Below are 19315 nucleotides of genomic sequence, written 5' to 3' on the forward strand. Positions count from 1 at the left end.
ACAAGATTAAATTTTAAAATCCAGGGTTACATTGTTATTCAATGTATAAACTGATACGTTCCTATATTTTCACTGCTTTTGTTATACAGTAATTATTTTAATTTTATGCAATGGCTGGTAGTCATGATAGGTTAGTTCGCTGTAGTTGTTTTGTCAATTATTTGTTTATGTCGGAAAAATATCTTTATATTTACCAATCATTCTCCTTCAATTGTTGTCACAATGTGTATAGTGACGTATTTCATAAATGACACAATTAGCACGTGTTCGTTGACATTTTCAAATGTCCCAAAATTAACCGAGTTTGTTCAGTTCTCAAGTTTCTTGAAGAACGTTCGCCAACGCCCTCGAATCTGCAAATCGGCTTTAAAAAGCGAATCGGATCTTGTCATCTTGTCGGTGTTTCGTTGCGTGGCTTCTCGCGTCTCTGAAACCGCCATTTAAATTGCAAATAAGAAGAGGAAGAAGAGGGAGAGTAAGAAGAGGACGAGGAAGAAGAGGAAGAAGCAACTGAAACCGCCATTAACATTTCGAAGAAGAAGAAGAAGAAGCGAGACGGGAGTTCACAACACGGGAGAGGCGGAGTCTTTGGGCACTTTTGTGGGAATCTGCGTGCTGTGCCGTACGTTCCGTGCCCCGATGGCGGAGCAAATCCCCAAGAGGGGAATCTTGAAACACAAGAGTGACGATTTCATTGGGCAAGCAGCTGTAGTGGCGCAGGAAGACGATGAGGACATGTAAGCTCGATCGATCCCTTGGAGTTGTACTCTGTTCAACCACAATTGATTTGTTTTTAGTTTTTATTTCATCATTAATTTATTATCTTTCTTCATTTGTAAATGTAATCGATTTACCTTTTACCTGCACGTACCTTGCGAGCGGTGATTATTTTTACCTCCGCCGCCAAAGATGGATGGAGGTTATGTTTTCACCCCTGTCTGTCTGTCCGTTTGTTTGTGAACAAAATATCTCAAAAAGTTATGGATGGATTTGGACGGAACTTGGTGGACCTGTTGGGTGTCTGACAAGGACGAACAGATTCGATTTTGGTGAAGATCTGAATATGGATTCGGATATGGGAATTATTTAAGGGATTCTTCACTATTGAGTGATTTGGCCAAAAATTATATATAGCAGAATACCTCAAAAGGTTGTGGACGTATTTGGACAAAACTTGGGCAGGTTGTGGTTGTGAAGGTTGTGTGTGTGAAAAGGACTAATCGTTTCGATTTTGGTGAAGATCTGAATATGGATTTAGCTACAATAATTATTTAATTTTAAGTGATTCTTCCCCATTGAGAGATCAGATGAAAAGTGATATATAAAGTGATAATAACGTTATGGGCGAGTTGTGACTAAACTTGGTAGGTGAGTTGGTTAGTTGGCAAGAACAAGCAGATTCGATTTTGGTTCAGGTCCAAATCCAGATCCGGCCTATCATTGGGATAGAAAACGTAAACTGTTCACCAGGCAGAGTTGTGCGCTCTACTGAGTGCCGTTCTAGTTGTGGTTGTACTTGATCTGCTTGTAATGGTTCTATGGTAATGGTTGCGGTGTTATTACTGACCTTGTTTTGATGGCAGGTGTTGTTGTTGTGTACATTTCCTCATACCTGTGCTGTACCTGGCTGCCAATGACCTAGAAACTTTATCCTGTGAAGATTTTCCACCACTGCTGTAACTTGCAGAGCAATGTCTGGTTTTTGGGGATCAGCCATTTGAACCCTTTCCAGGCATTTTGAGCTGAGGATTCTATGAGACCTGTTTACAAACCAATGGTGGGAACAGGAAATGTTCATTTCAAAAAGATCCCTAATGGTTGTGGGAGAGGGAGTGCAAGGGTGCCCTGTTGTGGGAGAGGGAGTGCAAGGGTGCCCTGTTGTGGAAGAGGGAGTGCAAGGGTGCTCTGTTGTGGGAGAGGGAGTGCAAGGGTGCCTTGTTGTGGAAGAGGGAGTGCAAGGGTGCCCTGTTGTGGGAGAGGGAGTGCAAGGGTGCCCTGTTGTGGGAGAGGGAGTGCAAGGGTGCCCTGTTGTGGGAGAGGGAGTGCAAGGGTGCCCTGTTGTGGAAGAGGGAGTGCAAGGGTGCTCTGTTGTGGAAGAGGGAGTGCAATCTTTGTATGTGGCGAGGAGCTCGTTCGTACCAAGGAAGGACTTCGCACGACGGAGGATGCCCAGTCGGCGACTGGCTTTGGAGGCCAGCTTGGAAATGTGGTTTTCCCAGGAAAGATCATGGCAGATAGTGAGACCCAAAAGCTTGAGTGACAGAACTTCTTCAAGAGGATTGTTGATAAAGTAGACGGGGGCGTTTTCCAGATTGTCTTTTCAGAGACATCGTAAGAGTGTGAGATTTGTCAGGATTGAAAGACATGTTCCACTTGTTTGACCGGTTTGTGATTTTGTCCAGGTCTGCAGAGAGTGAGGAGGCGGCAGACTGCCAATCTGCGGGTTGAGATGTGGAGTGGCAGAGAGTGGAGTCATCAGCAAAGATATAGAGAGGATTTTCAAGAGAGTCAGAGAGATCATTGATGAAGACCAGAAAAAGCACAGGGCCCAGAACACTGCCTTGCGGAATTCCAGCCTGGACAGGAAGAGGAGATGAGAGAATTAATATTCCTGCCAAACAACATGATTCCAGTTAATCTAACAAACTTCAATGTTAACAAACACTTGTAAAGTAAACTAATATAAATGCCGTTGTAACGTGATAACGAATACAGACGAATCTGCCGGCGAGCAAGGGTGGATAAGTAACACTTCGTACAGATGGAAGCTCAAAATTATATTTGTATTTAGGAATGTATGAAACCTCCGACCCATTTTAGCATGGATTAAAGCGGTGCCATCTGGGTGGAAACTCAAAATCACTGTTGTATTGAAGTATTGTCGAACCAGCGAATGTCTCCACATGCAGTAAATGGCGAAAATGGGAATGCCAAACTCGTGATTGTGTTTTCTTCGGATAGGGAGCAGTTTCACATGGGTGGCATCCCAAAATGTTCCACAGAAGTTTGGCGGGATTAGCCCCAAAACTGTGGAGTACTTCGGGGACGGATGGATGGACGGACGGATGGAAACTCCTCCTTTAATAATATTGATAGATGTTTGTATGTAATATTTTAATATTTTTTTTACGTTCTTCTGCAAACTCCTCCGAACACTTAATTGTTTCTTCTTGAGCCTGATGCCCTCATGATATGCAGGACTATTTTTAGTTTGTAGTTTTGTTACCTCCACCACCAAAGGTGGATGGAGGTTATGTTTTCACCACTGTCTGTCTGTTTGTCTATGAACAGGATATCTCAAAACGTTGTGGACGAAATTTGGTGGAGAGGTTTGGTCAGTAAGAACGACGGATTGATTCAATTTTGGTGAAGATCCGGATCTGGATCTGAGAATTTATTTTTTTTGTGATCCTTCACCATTGAGCGATAGGGCTAAACATGATATCTCAAAAAGTTGTGGACGGATTCGGACAAAACTTGGTGGACAGTTTGGGTGTGTGACAAGAACAAGCCAATTCAATTTTGGATAATGTCTGGATCCAGATCCGGCCTACCAGTGGGATACAGCCTGAGGGAGGTATGCACTCTACCAAGTGCCGTTATAGTTTTTACAGAGTTGAGGATCATGGAAAAGCTTGAATGCTGAACGGATCAGAATGCTATAGAACAGGAGGGACAGTAGAGGGATGGAGGGGAACACCTACAGCAGGGTTGATTCGAGGGAGACTTGGACAGACAATGGGTTTGTGGAGGAATTAGGTGTCGTGGAGGACACACCAGGTGGACGAGATTGATCCAAAGGCACACTCAGGAAGGAAAAGCTGCAAACTTGGAAGGAGGAGAGGGGTTAACGAGTGTGGATACATGATTTTTGATTGTGAATGATCTGAGATGGCGGTGAACACCTGTCTTGAAGACTTAGAGGGAAGAATGACATTGAAGAAAGTGTCGAAGTTTGTTCCACATGCGGAAAAAGAGCAGAACAAACAAGTCGTGTGTACAAGTGATGGGTCGAATAACCTTTTGTTGTCTTTTATTTTTATTTTCACAGTAATGTCAAGGATTTCTTGTTTAAAATCTAAAACATTGTGTTGTTGTGCCACCTTGTCTGACATTTTCACTCACTAATTAAATATTTGTGCATCTGGGTAACAAAAATTAACCAGTTCACCACCAAATTAAACAACTGGAATTTTTCCTCTTCCAGGAAGAAATCACAAAAATGGGATGAGATGAACATCTTGGCGACGTACCACCCAGCCGGAAAGGACTACGGCATGATGAAGATTGATGAACCAAACACTCCGTACAACAGGTAGCCTACTGCACACAAGACCTTCCAAACCACAAAAAGACACGTGTATTTTTGAGGTCAATTTTGGGGAATTTGCTCCCGGGAGTCGTATTGGGATCGCTGTTGCTCAGCATTCAGGACTCCCACCCACAGGTCAGCCAGTGGTGAAGATGGCAGTAGTGATGACGAACTGGACACAAAACTGCAAGCTTCTGAACTCGGTTCCAGGTGGAATATTGTTGTTGTTGTTGTTGTTTTTAATCATTACTTGTTCTTGATATCAGGTTAGCCTCGTACTCCGTCTCTGTAAGACGAGGCAAACACCGTCCTGCGGCTTCTTATTGCAGACTGGCGCAGGTGTCTGAGACAGACGCACCGAGGAGAACGGCCATCGATGAGTGTGATTCGAGCAGTGATGACGAGGAACTCTCACCGGAGGAACATGGTAATTATTGTTGACTTAAATTTTTGCCTTCCTTACTCTGGACCATGGAACAATTTCAAGGTGAACTGGAACGACACTCAGTAGAGCGTTTACCTCCACCAGGCAGAACAGTTTACGTTTTGTATCTCACTGGTAGGCCTGATAAGGATTTGGATCTTCACCAAAATCGAATCATTTCATCCTTGTCACCCACCCAACCTGTCCCCAAAATTTTGTCCGAATCAGTCCAACTTTTTGAGATATCATGTTCGCAGCCATGGGTGAAAACGTAACCCATGATTAAGCTGATTCTGAGGGTCTTTCTCTCTTACCACAGGCAGGTTGGTGGTCTTTCTGTCTTCTACCGACTCCTCTCTGGCCGAGCTTCCCCAGCTCTGTCTGTGCTCTGTCCCCCAAATATTCCTTCAGGTCGCACAAGATCTGCCAGAAACCCTTTTCTGGTGAATCTGCCAAAATCAAGACTCTGCTCACCTTCACTCCTTCATTCCTCTTTTCTCCCGCCTCTGGAACAAACTCCCTCACTCTCTTCAATCCCACTCCTCCCTCCAGATCTTTAAAACAGCTGTTCACCACCATCTCTTATCTTCCCCCATCCAAAACCTTGATCTTTTCTACCCCCATTAATACACCCCAAATCTACCTCTCAAATTCCGTTTTCTTTCCTGAAAGCCCCTTGTCGTGTTCATCTTGTTTATCCCGTGTACCACGCCCCAGCCCTCTCCCTTCCACATATCTCCCAATGTTCTCTACTGTTGTGCTTCCCTCTCCCTGCCCGTCTTGTCTCCCACTCCCTTTATAATATGTTTTCTGTGTTAGCTCTTACACGAGCCTCGACTTAGTAGACAAATATATATACTTGTGTATATATACTGTATATTCGTTTCACTTCTCTGCTGCTAAACCCACATTACCTCAGACCTCTCCATTCTAATTTTCAGGTCATGTTTCTCAAATTTTTCCTTCCACTCCCTCAGTAATTCCTGCATCTCCTGCCTACTCTCCACCAAATTGTCCGCATACAACATCCTCCTCCAAATTTCAAATCCCCTAAATGGAAATGTGCCGCACACAAGTGGAACAGTGCCACACGTTTCTCATTTTCTCTTTGTACCCACCCATACCCAGTGCCTGTAGCGGAATGCATTTGTGATTTGAACCCCATTGTTTGATCCCTGCTTATTGTTTAGCATGTATGTTCTTCCGATGCATCCATAGAGAAGAAGAAGAAGTTTGAAATGCACCGAAAGATGCATTACAACGAGGGCCAGTTTATTCGCAAAGCCAGAGCCCTTCTCGAAGAGGAAGAGGAAGAGGAGGATGAGAACAGTGCGGAAGCATCAGCCAGCAACGGTACTATGGATGAGATTTAATTGGATGATGACTGTTTGCTCAGGTGTGAGGATTTGGCTGGCTGCTCCTTGGTAGTTAGATGTGCATGTCCACATTGATACGTAGTACAAACGTTCCAGGATATGATAGAACAGCATTGCAGGGAGAGGTGGAGCCACCAATGTGTTGACAGTGTGGTTGGAAAGGGGGGAAACATGGCGGTAGTGTTGGGGACGGGAGGGCGGAGAAGAGCATGGACGAATAATCTTTGCAAAGAGAAAACAAACACATCCTGTTGAATTTTTAAGCATGGATTATATTGTGTGAACATATACATGCTGCACTACCAAGCTGAGCTACATTCACTTACACTCCCTTCACCATTTCCTTCCCCTCCTCCTACTCCATCCTGCTTCCCCTCTCCTTTCAATCTCCATGTCCTTCCCCACCTCCTCATTTCCCACCCTCCCCCATGTCCTTCCTCTGCATGTCTTTCCCTCATCCATCACCTGCCATCCATCACCTGCCATCCATCACCCCCCCCGTCCATCACCCTCCCCCCCCCGTCCATCACCCCCCCCCCATCCATCACCCTCCCCCCCATCCACCACTCCTCCCCCCCATCCATCACTCGCCCCCCCCACATCCATCACTCCCCCATCCCATCCAGCACTACCCACCAATCACCCCCCCACCAATCACCCCCCCACCAATCACCCCCCCACCAATCACCCCCCCACCAATCACCCCCCCACCAATCACCCCCCACCAATCACCCCCCATCAATCACCCCGCCCCCATCAATCACCCCCCATCAATCACCCCCCCATCAATCACCCCCCCCATCAATCACCCCCCCCATCAATCACCCCCCCATCAATCACCCCCCCCATCAATCACCCCCCCCCCCATCAATCACCCCCCCCCCCATCAATCACCCCCCCCCCCCCCATCAATCACCCCCCCCCCCATCAATCACCCCCCCCCCATCAATCACCCCCCCCAATCAATCACCCTCCATCAATCACCCCCCCCCCCATCCATCACTCCCTCCCCCTCATCCATCACTCCCTCCCCCCCATCCATCACTCCTTCCCCCCCCCCCTTCCATCACCCCCCCATCAATCACCCCCCCCCCCCCAATCACTCCCTCCCCCCCATCCATCACTCCCTCCCCCCCCCCATCACTCCCTCCCCCCCATCCATCACTCCCTCCCCCCCATCCATCACTCCCTCCCCCCCATCCATCACTCCCTCCCCCTCATCCATCACTCCCTCCCCCCCATCCATCACTCCCTCCCCCCCTTCCATCACTCCCTCCCCCCCATCCATCACTCCCTCCCCCCCCCCCATCCATCACTCCCTCCCCCCCCCCATACATCACTCCCTCCCCCCCCCCTCATCCATCACTCCCTCCCCCCCCCCCCATCCATCACTCCCTCTCCCAACATCCATCACTCCCTCCCCCAACATCCATCACTCCCTCCCCCCATCCATCACTCCCTCCCCCCCCCTTCCATCACTCCCTCACCCCCATCCATCACTCCCTCCCCCCCCCCCCATCCATCACTCCCTCCCCCAACATCCATCACTCACTCCCCCCATCCATCTCCCCCCCCCATATCCATCTCCTGCATTCCCACATCATATTTGGTGCACATCCTGTCAACATTGTAATTATTGTGGACTCGTTGAACATATGAGTGACCCAAACCTGTTTTATTTGTCTAGGTGTGACGACTTCTGCAGGAAAGAAGATTTCAACCGGAAACAAGCGGAAGTAAACGCGCATGCATAAAAAGCTTGCCTTATGAAAGTTTAGCAGTTTTTTGCATTTTAAAAGTATTGCACGAGGCACGCTGATGGCTTCAGGATATGGGACAGCGTTCAGACTTGAACATTCACATCAGTCACCAGAAACCCTCCTATTGGCTGCTTCGTCCCGAAGCTTATCTTTAATCATTAGAATAAATAACTATGCAGGCAAAACGAACGAGCACAGGTTTGCAAAAGCTTCAATTAGTCATCAGAGCGCCATCTCGCTCTGCCGTGCAGTGGTGCGTATAATGTGTACGTCATTGGTTCCCTCGGATGGGGATAATGACATGCTCGTCACTCGAGTGGTGCGTATAATGTGTACGTGATTGGTACCCTCGGATGGGGATGATGACATGCTCGTCACTCGAGTGGTGCGTATAATGTGTACATGATTGGTACCCTTGGATGGGGATGATGACATGCTCGTCACTCGAGTGGTGCGTATAATGTGTACGTGATTGGTACCCTCGGATGGGGATGATGACATGCTCGTCACTCAAGTCACCGATTGCTTTGTAGGTTTGGCTAATGGATTTCCTGACATTGTCGATGTTTTGTTCCTTTGGTTTTATTTTATTATTGTCCCGCAGGAGAATAAACTCTAGGAGTTTTGTCACTGCTGTCCTTGCTTGTGGCTTCTTATTGCCATCTTTATGACTCTGGCTGACATTTTAAAAAGATTTATTTGCATCTTCTTCTTTCGTATGCAGCACACCACTGCGCTGATGCATCTTTAGCTGAGGAGGTGCGGCTGTGCCATAACTCACTTACTCTTTGCAAAAGGAACTCTGGGATCTTTAACGTCCACCAACTAATGTTGGTTCATGGGACGGGACACCCGGTTTAGTACCCATCCGGGGGAGGTTGTACAGATTGATGTTTCGCCCGGACTGTGAAGGACCAGGATGACATTTTATATCTGGATCGGGATTTGAACCCAGGCGAGACGGCTCACCTGTGAGTGTACATATCTCCTAGGTTATCCTACCGCCCTCACCTCCACCTATACACGAAGCAAGTATGACTACTTTGTCCCTGAGATTTAACACCAAACTCCAAGAGCATCCGTTAAAATGTGGCTCGCGGTCCCCGTGTGCGCTTTCCCTCGCGGTCTCCGTGTGCTGTCTTTCCCTCGTGGTCCCCGTGTGCTGTCTTTCCCTCGTGGTCCCCCTGTACTGTCTTTCCCTCGCGGTCTCCCTGTGCTGTCTTTCCCTCGCGGTCCCCGTGTGCTGTCTTTCCCTCTTGGTCCCCCTGTACTGTCTTTCCCTCGCGGTCCCCCTGTACTGTCTTTCCCTCGTGGTCCCCGTGTGCTGTATTTCCCTCGCGGTCCCCCTGTACTGTCTTTCCCTCGCGGTCCCCGTGTGCTGTCTTTCCCTCGCGGTCCCGTGTGCTGTCTTTCCCTCGCGGTCCCCGTGTGCTGTCTTTCCCTCGTGGTCCCCGTGTGCTGTCTTTCCCTCGTGGTCCCCGTGTGCCGTCTTTCCCTCGTGGTCCCCGTGTGCCGTCTTTCCCTCGTGGTCCCCGTGTGCCGTCTTTCCCTCGTGGTCCCCGTGTGCCGTCTTTCCCTCGTGGTCCCCGTGTGCCGTCTTTCCCTCGTGGTCCCCGTGTGCCGTCTTTCCCTCGTGGTCCCCGTGTGCCGTCTTTCCCTCGCGGTCCCCCTGTGCTGTCTTTCCCTCGCGGTCGGTCCCCCTGTGCTGTCTTTCCCTCGCGGTCCCCCTGTGCTGTCTTTCCCTCGCGGTCGGTCCCCCTGTGCTGTCTTTCCCTCGCGGTCCCCCTGTGCTGTCTTTCCCTCGCGGTCCCCCTGTGCTGTCTTTCCCTCGCGGTCCCCCTGTGCTGTCTTTCCCTCGCGGTCGGTCCCCCTGTGCTGTCTTTCCCTCGCGGTCCCCCTGTGCTGTCTTTCCCTCGCGGTCCCCCTGTACAGTCTTTCCCTCACGGTCCCCCTGTACAGTCTTTCCCTCGCGGTCCCCCTGTGCTGTCTTTCCCTCGCGGTTGTCAGCTCTTTCACGAGCCTCGATTCAGTATACAAACAAAACAAAAAAAATCCCTAAACCTTTGGATCATATATGTGCATGTATTTCTCTCCCACTAATCCTAACACCTGCTCTACAACTGCACCCAACTGAATTTGTGTTTCAATCCCCAGAAACTACTTCAGACCTACTCTCTTCTCTTTTCTTGCTTTTTGAGGTCTTTGATACGCTCAACTACAGACCGGTGTGTCACCATCTTGTGTGAAATGATGGAATCCATCATTCCTGAAAACCTCATAAATTGAGTATATCTTCTCCAACTTTTGAATCTGTGATCAAAATCTTTGCTTCCATCTTGGTTAATCGACCACTGACGTGTTGATTCTTAAAACTAGACAAAGGATTGGTGCTGTAAATCTCAAATGAGGTCAAGGCCTTCTAGCCTTACATTCCAAGCTGTCTGACAATGGTATTCAGGGGACCCTCTTTGAATGGTTATCCGATTTTCTTCAGTAATGGAAAACCGGGTGGCTCGTCATGGTGTTCCGTCCCATAAATTTCCTATTGAGGCTGGAGAGTCTCAAGCTACCTTTGTTAGGAACGACCTTATCATTGGTCAGCATCAATGACCTCTGTTTCCATTTTTAAAATTCTACAACCTTTTGCTGACTGTTTTGATCTGTGGCAGAACGCTTCTGAGAGGTAGACTGCAGTGGCATCCGTCTACATATGTGGAAAATCAAGTCGCTGGTTTGGAACTCTTCTATTCAGCAGTCTCAATGGGTGCACCTCATCGGGGTCGTCGTCTATCTGGGCGTACCTCATCGGGGTCGTCTATCGGGATCGCCTCCCTGGGCGCACTTCATCGGCATCGTCTCCTTGGGCACACCTAATCAGGATCATCTCCCTGGGCACACCTCACCGGGGTCGTCGTCTATCTGGGCGTACCTCATCGGGGTCGTCTATCGGGATCACCTCCCTGGGCGCACTTCATCGACATCATCTCCTTGGGCACACCTAATCAGGATCATCTCCCTGGGCCTACCTCATTGGGGTCGTCGTATTTCTGGGCATACCTCATCATGGTAGTCTATCGGGATCACCTCGCTGGGCCTACCTCATCGGGTCGTCATCTATCTGGGCACATCTCATCGGGGTCGTCGTCTATCTGGGCGCACCTCATCGGGATCGTCTCCTTGGGCCTGGCTCATCGGGGTCGTCTCCCTGGACGCTCACCCATATCCGTAGTGATTGGGGGGGGGGGGGGGGTGGAGATCGGACTAGAGTCCCTTTATACAGAGTTACGACATGACGATCCGGAAAAATACGGTCACGTGACTCAGGGAGCCATTTTGGAGCCAAATTCGCGTTCGCTTAACTTCTCGCGTTCGTGTGTTATGCAAGTACAATCGATTCGACTACCTACGGAAGCCTTAGTTCACTGAAAATGCCGGGTCGTTGTGCATTTGGATGCACAAATAGACATGACAAGGGTTTCAAGATGTTCAGATTCCCTTCAGATCCCAATAGACGTAAAATATGGGAGAATAAAGTCAGCCGTGTGGGCTGGAAGCCGGCTTCGTCTTCAAAGCTTTGCGAGGTAGGTCAAGTTACTGTTCAGTCCCATGTATTGTATTCCTTTAACACAGGGAGTACCCGGTTCCCGTAGAGAACGGGTTCTCAAATTGAATTATTAACCTGTAATGGGATGCAGCCTGGACAATCTTGAATACATATTTCTTTCGATTTCTTCTTCTTTCTTGATAAACAGGCACATTTTGATCCTCATCAGTTTGAATGTGGACGTGCTGATCAGAAAATGAAGCTGAAGAATTCTGCAGTGCCTACCATTTTTTGCCATCGAAGGACCACAAAGTCACGAAAGTCTCCAAAAAAGCGTGACCAGCCTCCAAAAGAAATGTGTCCACCCAAGCAACATGAGACATCTCTCCTTGTAGACCATAGCTATGCTGCTGACCCACAACTTCAGAGATTGTCAAGTTCTTGTAAGTATCTTGTTTTACAATTTTGTTTAATGTTTAAGACTTTTTTGTAATGCATGTATGAATTTAAATTTAAACAGTTTGCCCCGTCATGATAATAAAAGATAGATAAGGAAAATCTCTCCTTACTTTCATTTTAAATCTTTTTTTTTTTTTTTGGTTTTTTTTGTATACAAGATCGAGGCTCGTGAAAGAGCTAACATTAATCACACAAAAAGACAAACCGACACACAAAACACAAAAAACAAGGGGAGCGGCAGACAAGATGGGGAGAGAGGGGGAAGGACACAAACACAACATTTGAGAGCAGGGACATCGGGAGGACTTGGGGGGAGGTGGGAGAGGAATAAAACATGAACACTGCAAGGACTCTGGGGTGAATTACCGGGGGTAGAAAAGATCAAGGTTTTCGATGGGGGAAGATAAGCGATGGTGGTGAACAGCTGTTTTAAAGACCTGGAGGGAGGAGTGGGATTGAAGAGAGTGAGGGAGTTTGTTCCAGAGGTGGGAGAAAAGGGGAATGAAAGAGTGAAGGTGAGCAGAGAGCCTAGACTTTGGCAGTTTAACCATAAGAGGGTTGTAGGCAGATCTTGTGCGACCTGAAGGAATATTGGGGGGACAGAGCACAGAGAGAGCTGGGGGAGCAAGGCCGGAGAGGAGTCGGTAGAAGACAGAAAGACCACCAACCTGCCTGCGGTGAGTGAGTGAAAGGCCCTCGGAGTTGACGACATCGCAGGAGATTCCAATGATTCTGAAAGCTTTGGCCTCAACAGCGTGAAGCCGAGCAAGGTGTGAGGCAGGAGCACCAGCCCAGAGGGGGGAACAGTATTCCATTGAGCTGCGGATGAAAGCCTTGTATGTGGTGAGGAGCTCAGGTGTGCCAAGGAAGGACTTCGCACGACGGAGGATGCCCAGTCGTTGAAATATTCAAATTATGTAAAAGGGCAACAAGAATTTCCTTTCTTTTCTTTTATTTATGATTTCATTACTTCAACATACATGTATTTCTTTATTTTGTTTTAAACCCTTTGTTTTGGAAAAAAAAAGGTTTAAACGCACAAACCCTGTTTGTATAGGAAAGACCGGGAAGAAGTGGGACATATTTGTGATGTCATGAATTTTGCCCTGTAACTCAAATAATATTTAGGATGGCCAGCTCATGTTTATATGTCAAAGACTATGAGTACTAGGGTATATGGTGTAATACTTTTTATTATCTCTAATTTCGTCTTTTAATGTAATCATGTAATCATCATAGCCTATTATCCTTCCTGATTGTTCTCCCCACCCCCCTTTCTTTTCTTGCAGGTGAAGACACTGCTTTAGAAAAAGAACGTTCAGTTCACAATATGCCAACAGTTTGATAATAGCTAGTATTAGGAATCATTGCTAGAGAATGGTTATGAATGGTTATGTTGTAAATTCAACAGGGCCGGACAAAAAAAAGAAGTCTGTTTGGCATTATTGTGTATTCGTGCATGCATCTTAAGGAATAGCTTGCCCATGTAGCATATCCACTTACCCTGTATTTGGTCTTGCCATTTTTTTTTTTCAGGGGAACACAAAAGTTCTCAAAAAATTCCACATAATGCAATGAAAGTTTTAATGATTGTAAAGATAAAAAGCAGGAAGTTGCTATTCATATTGGGGTCTCAACCCTCACAAGACCTCTAATTTGTATAGTTCTTCAAAATGGTAGAGATAAATGCTAAAAAAAAAATTCATCACATATTGCACTTTTGACAGCTGGACTACGTTTCATTTATTCTGATTGTACCCGGATCTGTTGCTGAATGTGGTTAACTGATGAAAAGAAAGCTGAAAAGGTTAATTTACAGTATGTGTGCATTGACCGTGTGTGTGTGTGTGTTTGTTTATCCCGTGTGTGTGCATGTGTGTTTTAATGTGTTGATGTTTGTGTGTATGTATGAGTTTATTGGCTCTGAAAACGCATTAAATTTGTTAGTTTGATAATGTTTACATTAAATTCATTTCTTTCAGACAAAACACACGTGTGTTTTAATGCCCCCCCTGCCCCCCCGCTTTTCCTATCCTCTTAATCAGAGGTTAAAGATTATTTTAGGTTACAAGACTACCTTGTCACATAGTATGTTCAAATTCTCTCCAGGCATCGTGAGTAACCCAAATTATTATTGCCAACATCGCGATAATGAGGATTCAGAAATCACCCATTTTCTCACTTCTCAACCGCTCATTTTTTCAGACAAACTAATATCCCATTATAGGCAATCTGGAACAAAATGGAGCTAATACTCATAGACCGACATCTCGATACAATAAAATAAATAAATAAAACCATTCACCGTACTCCCTAACCCGCCCCGTGTTGGTGCAGTGGTGCATTGCATTACACACGCATAGCTCATAGTGCACTGTGCATGTGCCGGTTCAGTGGTTCCGCACAATTGGCCCCAAAATGGCGGCGTATTCTCAGTTGTCGTAACTCTCTGTATAAAGGGACTCTAGATCGGACGTGGCGACCGCCCTGAACGCGAAATGGATGAGGAGACAAATGACACCCTCAAAACCCGTTTTCCTGCTCTCTTTGGTTTACATAAATTACAATACAACCGACTCCTCGTGAGAGCACGAGACCTAACTTTCAGGACCACGTTTTACATTTTAAACTCTGTGCTACGTCTAATAGTCATGATGCTTACAAACTCTTTCCATCCGATGTTACATTTTTGTAATTATTAAGTAATCACCTCAGCACAGTAAATAATTATCCATAATAGTAATTACTGGGTCTGCCGGCTGTGTAAATCTCCTGTGTTATCGAATTGTTTCATGAATATTCAAACAGACGAGGTTATGCAATCTCATTCTGTAATACCAAGATCGCCCTTAACAGGCCGAAGGGAAGGAGGGGTTATAATTGTTGGACAGATATTGCGTAATGACGTAATTACGTGTCGATCAGATCCAGATGTCTCGCCCCGTGAGGATCACGTGACAAGTTAGTTATTTAACAATTCCTTGTCCCTCTGGTTTTCTTTCCAAGTCTTGGATTGGAAGCCACGAATCTCTATATTAACTGGATAGGGTGCCGAACGTTAATTGATTGGGCTGTCCTGGAGCCACCGGAAGCGCTCCATCCGCGGTGTTGAAGCCACCGGAAGTGCTCCATCCGCGGCCCTTCCGCCATATTACTTCTCCCACAACACAGAAAATCCCGTTTACGTCGATGCAAATACAGTACTTGCTTCAAGATGCATATTTCCATTGAAAATTCCACTTTCCTACTCCATTTTCCTCTTTCCCCACTTAGTTGTATTCCCATTAACGAGTTGAAAAAAAATCATTGTTATATTAGCCAACTCTAATTCACCAAATGTCCGTCCGTCCGTCTGTTCCCAGGTACCGCAAAAACGGCTGAACCAATCGCGACGAAATTTTGGGTGGGTAATCCTGGGACCCCCTGGAGTAAAATAGGCTATTTTGTTTTTCCAATTTTCCAGTTTTTCCAAACACAATGGAATAATATTTACCGATATGAACAGTGATGTGGTTTTATTGAAATTCCACAAATACTGTTTAGATTTTGATGATTTGCGTGTGATATGATTTAACAGATGCTTATATAAATCGTTCTAAAATAAATTTTAAAAGCCTTTAATTTCTGATATTTTGCCTTTTCATTTGGGCCTCCCAATTGAAGCCCTGCCCGTAGGGCGGGTACATTTGCTAGTTTATGAAATGCCATCGTGTGCTGCTTACGGATGTAAAAACCTGACGGTCGTGATCAAAGAATAGGATTCACATTTCATCGGTGGGTGTCATTCACCTTAGTTACGAGCGAACTTGCGGGAACTCATGAGAGAGCAAACATGGCGGGCAAATGGCTTCAAAATTGAGCTTTCTCTGATATCCATTTCGTATAGAAATCAGTGTGGGAATCCACCCTTTTATAATGTGTGTGGCCATCCGAGGATAATTCTTAATTTTTCTCTCTTTCATGTATAAAGTTTCCTTAAGCCCGGTCTGTGTGTACACGCAAGATACGCCATGACGTATGACGTATGGTAAGGACAGATGTGTGAGGAAAAAAGTGAAGAAGGCATATGCACTCGAAGGGTAAACATGGTGAGAGACCTCAGCGAGTATGTTGGGCTGGCAGTCACCCTCCAGGTCATCTCATGTCACCCCTCTCTCTCCCCATTCATCCTCCCCCCCCCCCCCCCCCCGCACACCCCTTCCCTCCCACACCATGTCATCGTCGTCTCATGTCACCCCTCTCTCTCCCCCACCAGGTCATCTTGTGTCACCCCTCTCTCTCTCCCCCACCAGGTCATCTCATGTCACCCATCCCTCCCCCCACCAAGTCATCCCATGTCACACACCCTCCTCCACCCCCACCCCATCCCCTTAACCACCTAGCCCAGCCCATCCCCATCCCCATCCATGTCCACTAGGACTTCGATTTTCAAGCAAGCAGCACACCTCTATCTCATGTATACCCCCCTGTCAATCACCATGCACCCCCTGTCAATCACCACACACCCCCCTGTCAATCACCACACACCCCCTGTCAATCACCACACACCCACATGTCAATCACCACACACCCACAATCCCACATGTCAATCACCACACACCCCCCTGTCAATCACCACGCACACACCCACATGTCAATCACCACACACCCACAATCCCACATGTCAATCACCACACACCCCCCTGTCAATCACCACGCACCCCTCTGTCAATCACCACGCACCCCCTGTCAATCACCATGCACCCACCCCCTGTCAATCACCATGCACCCACCCCCTGTCAATCACCACGCACCCCTCTGTCAATCTCCACGCACCCCTCTGTCAATCACCGCACACCCCCCCTGTCAATCACTGCACACCCCCCTGTCAATCACCATGCACACCCCTCTGTCAATCACCGCACGCACACACACCCCTGTCAATCACCACGGACCCCTGTCAATCACCGCACACACCCCTGTCAATCACCACGCACTCCTCTGTCAATCACCACGCATTCCCCTGTCAATCATTACGCACCCCCTCCCCCCCCCCCTGTCAATCACCGCACACCCCTCTGTCAATCACCACACACACACACCCCTGTCAATCACCACACACACACACACCCCTGTCAATCACCACACACACACACCCCTGTCAATCACCACACACACCCCTGTCAATCACCGCACCGCACACCCCTGTCAATCACCACGCACGCCCTGTCAATCGCCGCACAACCCTCTGTCAATCACCGCACACCCTCCTGTCAATCACCGCGCGTCCTCCTATCTCCCCACGTCCAGATGGCGCATCCCCAAGCTCACCTTCTCCGTTTCCTTTCTTAAAGATCCCTAAGGCGGTGTAGCGGACAGTCACGCTGTGGGTGGTATATGTGGCTGAAGAGTTCATATGGAATACTGTACGTTGACATCGATTTAATAATTATAATCGCATGCTCGTTAAAAAGTAAAAGTTAAACATTTTAGAGATTTAACATTATAGAAATGCACACTGATATGCTTCAAAATTCCATGGGAATGTTTATTTTAGCACAGCAATGTTTGGTGAAATGCTGAGGAAATCCCTGTGTGGTTTTCGAAATGATGTGGTGAAGCGGGCGGCGTTTGTGTCTGAGGAGGTGTAATGTTGTGGTGAAGCGCAGAAGCGGCGTCGTTCGTGTCTGAGGAGGTGCCATGTTGTGGTGAAGCGAAGCGGACGTCGTTTGTGTCTGAGGTGCAATGATGTGAGACAGGCATTGGTGTAAACTTTATTTATTCTCAATTTTATTAATTTAATCAAAACATGGAGCTGGGCTGCACGGAAACACGAGCATAGGCCGAACGAAGCTCATTCGCGGAGAGGGCCGAGGGAGACATCAAGCTCGAGCTGTCCGTCCGCCTCGCTGCTCGTCATCTTGGCACCACGATCAAGCCGATGGTCCGTCGGTACCCGCGCCCTGAAGTAGGCCTCGTGGGTTGTTCCACATTTGCTTGACCTTTGCTACACTCGTATTGCGGATAATCAAGATGGTCGATGTGGACGTTCAGCCCATTAAATACTTATTTCGACGAGATGTTATCATTCCCACATAATGTCACATTCGTGTTTACTGTGCACACAATATGTCCGAGTTTATCACCTCGAAAGACGATATTCCCAGCTCGTGTGACGTGTTGTTTGTCTTCGGGAATAACTTGTTTTGTAACCACCAATGACGGTACTAAAGGTAAAACACATCCATTAGGAATTCACCTGTGAGCGCGTTTGGGATGTGCCCGTTGATATCGAAGCCATTGGTTGGGAATGCCATGAAATTGTTGGGAAAACATGGGGTTGTTAGGATGGGATGGAATGTGTTTCCTTTGCTCCTCACGAATCAGGAAACGATCCGTCTGACTGGCTGGTGATCTGGGTGGTGGTGATCGTGGTGGTGACCTCTATGATGGCTGCAGCAATTCAGGCTATCCAGCCCTTCCTCCAGAAGCTGCGGAGCCGCAACGAGGAGGATCGAGCGAAAGCCGCTTCTGATCTTCAGCACTACGTAGCTACGGAACTGAGAGAGGTGCTTGTTCCGTACGTGTGTTGGCCCCTTTTTGTGGGGTGTGCGTGTGTTGGCCCCTTTTTGTGGGGTATGCGTGTGTTGGCCCCTTTTTGTGGGGTGTGCGTGTGTTGGCCCCTTTTTGTGGGGTGTGCGTGTGTTGGCCCCTTTTTGTGGGGTGTGCGTGTGTTGGCCCCTTTTTGTGGGGTGTGCGTGTGTTGGCCCCTTTTTGTGGGGTGTGCGTGTGTTGGCCAATTTTTGTGGGGTGTGCGTGTGTTGGCCCCTTTTTGTGGGGTGTGCGTGTGTTGGCCCCTTTTTGTGGGGTGTGCGTGTGTTGGCCCCTTTTTCTGGGGTGTGCGTGTGTTGGCCCCTTTTTGTGGGGTGTGCGTGTGTTGGCCCCTTTTTGTGGGGTGTGCGTGTGTTGGCCCCTTTTTGTGGGGTGTGCGTGTGTTGGCCCCTTTTTGTGGGGTGTGCGTGTGTTGGCCCCTTTTTGTGGGGTGTGCGTGTGTTGGCCCCTTTTTGTGGGGTGTGCGTGTGTTGGCCCCTTTTTGTGGGGTGTGCGTGTGTTGGCCCCTTTTTGTTGGGTGTGCGTGTGTTGGCCCCTTTTTGTGGGGTGTGCGTGTTGGCCCCTTTTTGTGGGGTGTGCGTGTGTTGGCCCCTTTTTGTGGGGTGTGCGTGTGTTGGCCCCTTTTTGTGGGGTGTGCGTGTGTTGGCCCCTTTTTGTGGGGTGTGCGTGTGTTGGCCCCTTTTTGTGGGGTGTGCGTGTGTTGGCCCCTTTTTGTGGGGTGTGCGTGTGTTGGCCCCTTTTTGTGGGGTGTGCGTGAGTTGGCCCCTTTTTGTGGGGTGTGCGTGAGTTGGCCCCTTTTTGTGGGGTGTGCGTGAGTTGGCCTCTTTTTGTGGGGAGTGTTGTGTTGGC

At 47.9% G+C, this 19315-nt stretch overlaps 3 protein-coding genes across 3 annotated transcripts in view; all 3 read left to right on the forward strand.

Annotated features, from left to right (window-relative positions):
• Window positions 1-310: 310 nt before the first annotated feature.
• PPP1R2 (protein phosphatase 1 regulatory inhibitor subunit 2) lies at window positions 311-8502 on the forward strand. Its single transcript, XM_068107411.2, has 6 exons — window positions 311-737; window positions 4208-4315; window positions 4448-4522; window positions 4642-4739; window positions 5955-6089; window positions 7800-8502. The coding sequence occupies exons 1-6, from the start codon at window positions 640-642 to the stop codon at window positions 7850-7852; spliced, it is 567 nt and encodes a 188-aa protein (XP_067963512.2). The 5' UTR covers window positions 311-639; the 3' UTR covers window positions 7853-8502.
• A 2657-nt stretch (window positions 8503-11159) lies between these two features.
• LOC137418241 (THAP domain-containing protein 2-like) lies at window positions 11160-13859 on the forward strand. Its single transcript, XM_068104258.2, has 3 exons — window positions 11160-11453; window positions 11625-11859; window positions 13165-13859. The coding sequence occupies exons 1-3, from the start codon at window positions 11301-11303 to the stop codon at window positions 13218-13220; spliced, it is 444 nt and encodes a 147-aa protein (XP_067960359.2). The 5' UTR covers window positions 11160-11300; the 3' UTR covers window positions 13221-13859.
• A 3628-nt stretch (window positions 13860-17487) lies between these two features.
• MTOR (mechanistic target of rapamycin kinase) overlaps window positions 17488-19315 on the forward strand; it is a 55711-nt gene continuing 53883 nt past the window's right edge. Inside the window, exons 1-2 of the mRNA XM_068104253.2 lie at window positions 17488-17822; window positions 18242-18423. Of these exons, the coding sequence (XP_067960354.2) occupies window positions 18301-18423 (123 nt within the window). The 5' untranslated portion in view covers window positions 17488-17822; window positions 18242-18300. The remainder of the gene's footprint in view (window positions 17823-18241; window positions 18424-19315) is intronic.

Source organism: Myxine glutinosa, chromosome 2, assembly GCF_964187855.1.
Source record: "Myxine glutinosa chromosome 2, kmMyxGlut1.1, whole genome shotgun sequence".
In the NCBI taxonomy this organism is placed as follows: domain Eukaryota; kingdom Metazoa; phylum Chordata; class Myxini; order Myxiniformes; family Myxinidae; genus Myxine; species Myxine glutinosa.

What these genes read in the sequence shown, in the direction of transcription:
- PPP1R2 (XM_068107411.2), top strand. Translation starts at nt 640, where the DNA reads ATGGCGGAGCAAATCCCCAAGAGGGGAATCTTGAAACACAAGAGTGAC. An exon ending in CCAAACACTCCGTACAACAG is followed by an intron (nt 4,316 to 4,447) that starts GTAGCCTACTGC and finishes TCCCACCCACAG; the next exon opens with GTCAGCCAGTGGTGAAGATG. An exon ending in GCTTCTGAACTCGGTTCCAG is followed by an intron (nt 4,523 to 4,641) that starts GTGGAATATTGT and finishes TTCTTATTGCAG; the next exon opens with ACTGGCGCAGGTGTCTGAGA.
- LOC137418241 (XM_068104258.2), top strand. Translation starts at nt 11,301, where the DNA reads ATGCCGGGTCGTTGTGCATTTGGATGCACAAATAGACATGACAAGGGT. An exon ending in CGTCTTCAAAGCTTTGCGAG is followed by an intron (nt 11,454 to 11,624) that starts GTAGGTCAAGTT and finishes CTTGATAAACAG; the next exon opens with GCACATTTTGATCCTCATCA. An exon ending in TCAGAGATTGTCAAGTTCTT is followed by an intron (nt 11,860 to 13,164) that starts GTAAGTATCTTG and finishes CTTTTCTTGCAG; the next exon opens with GTGAAGACACTGCTTTAGAA.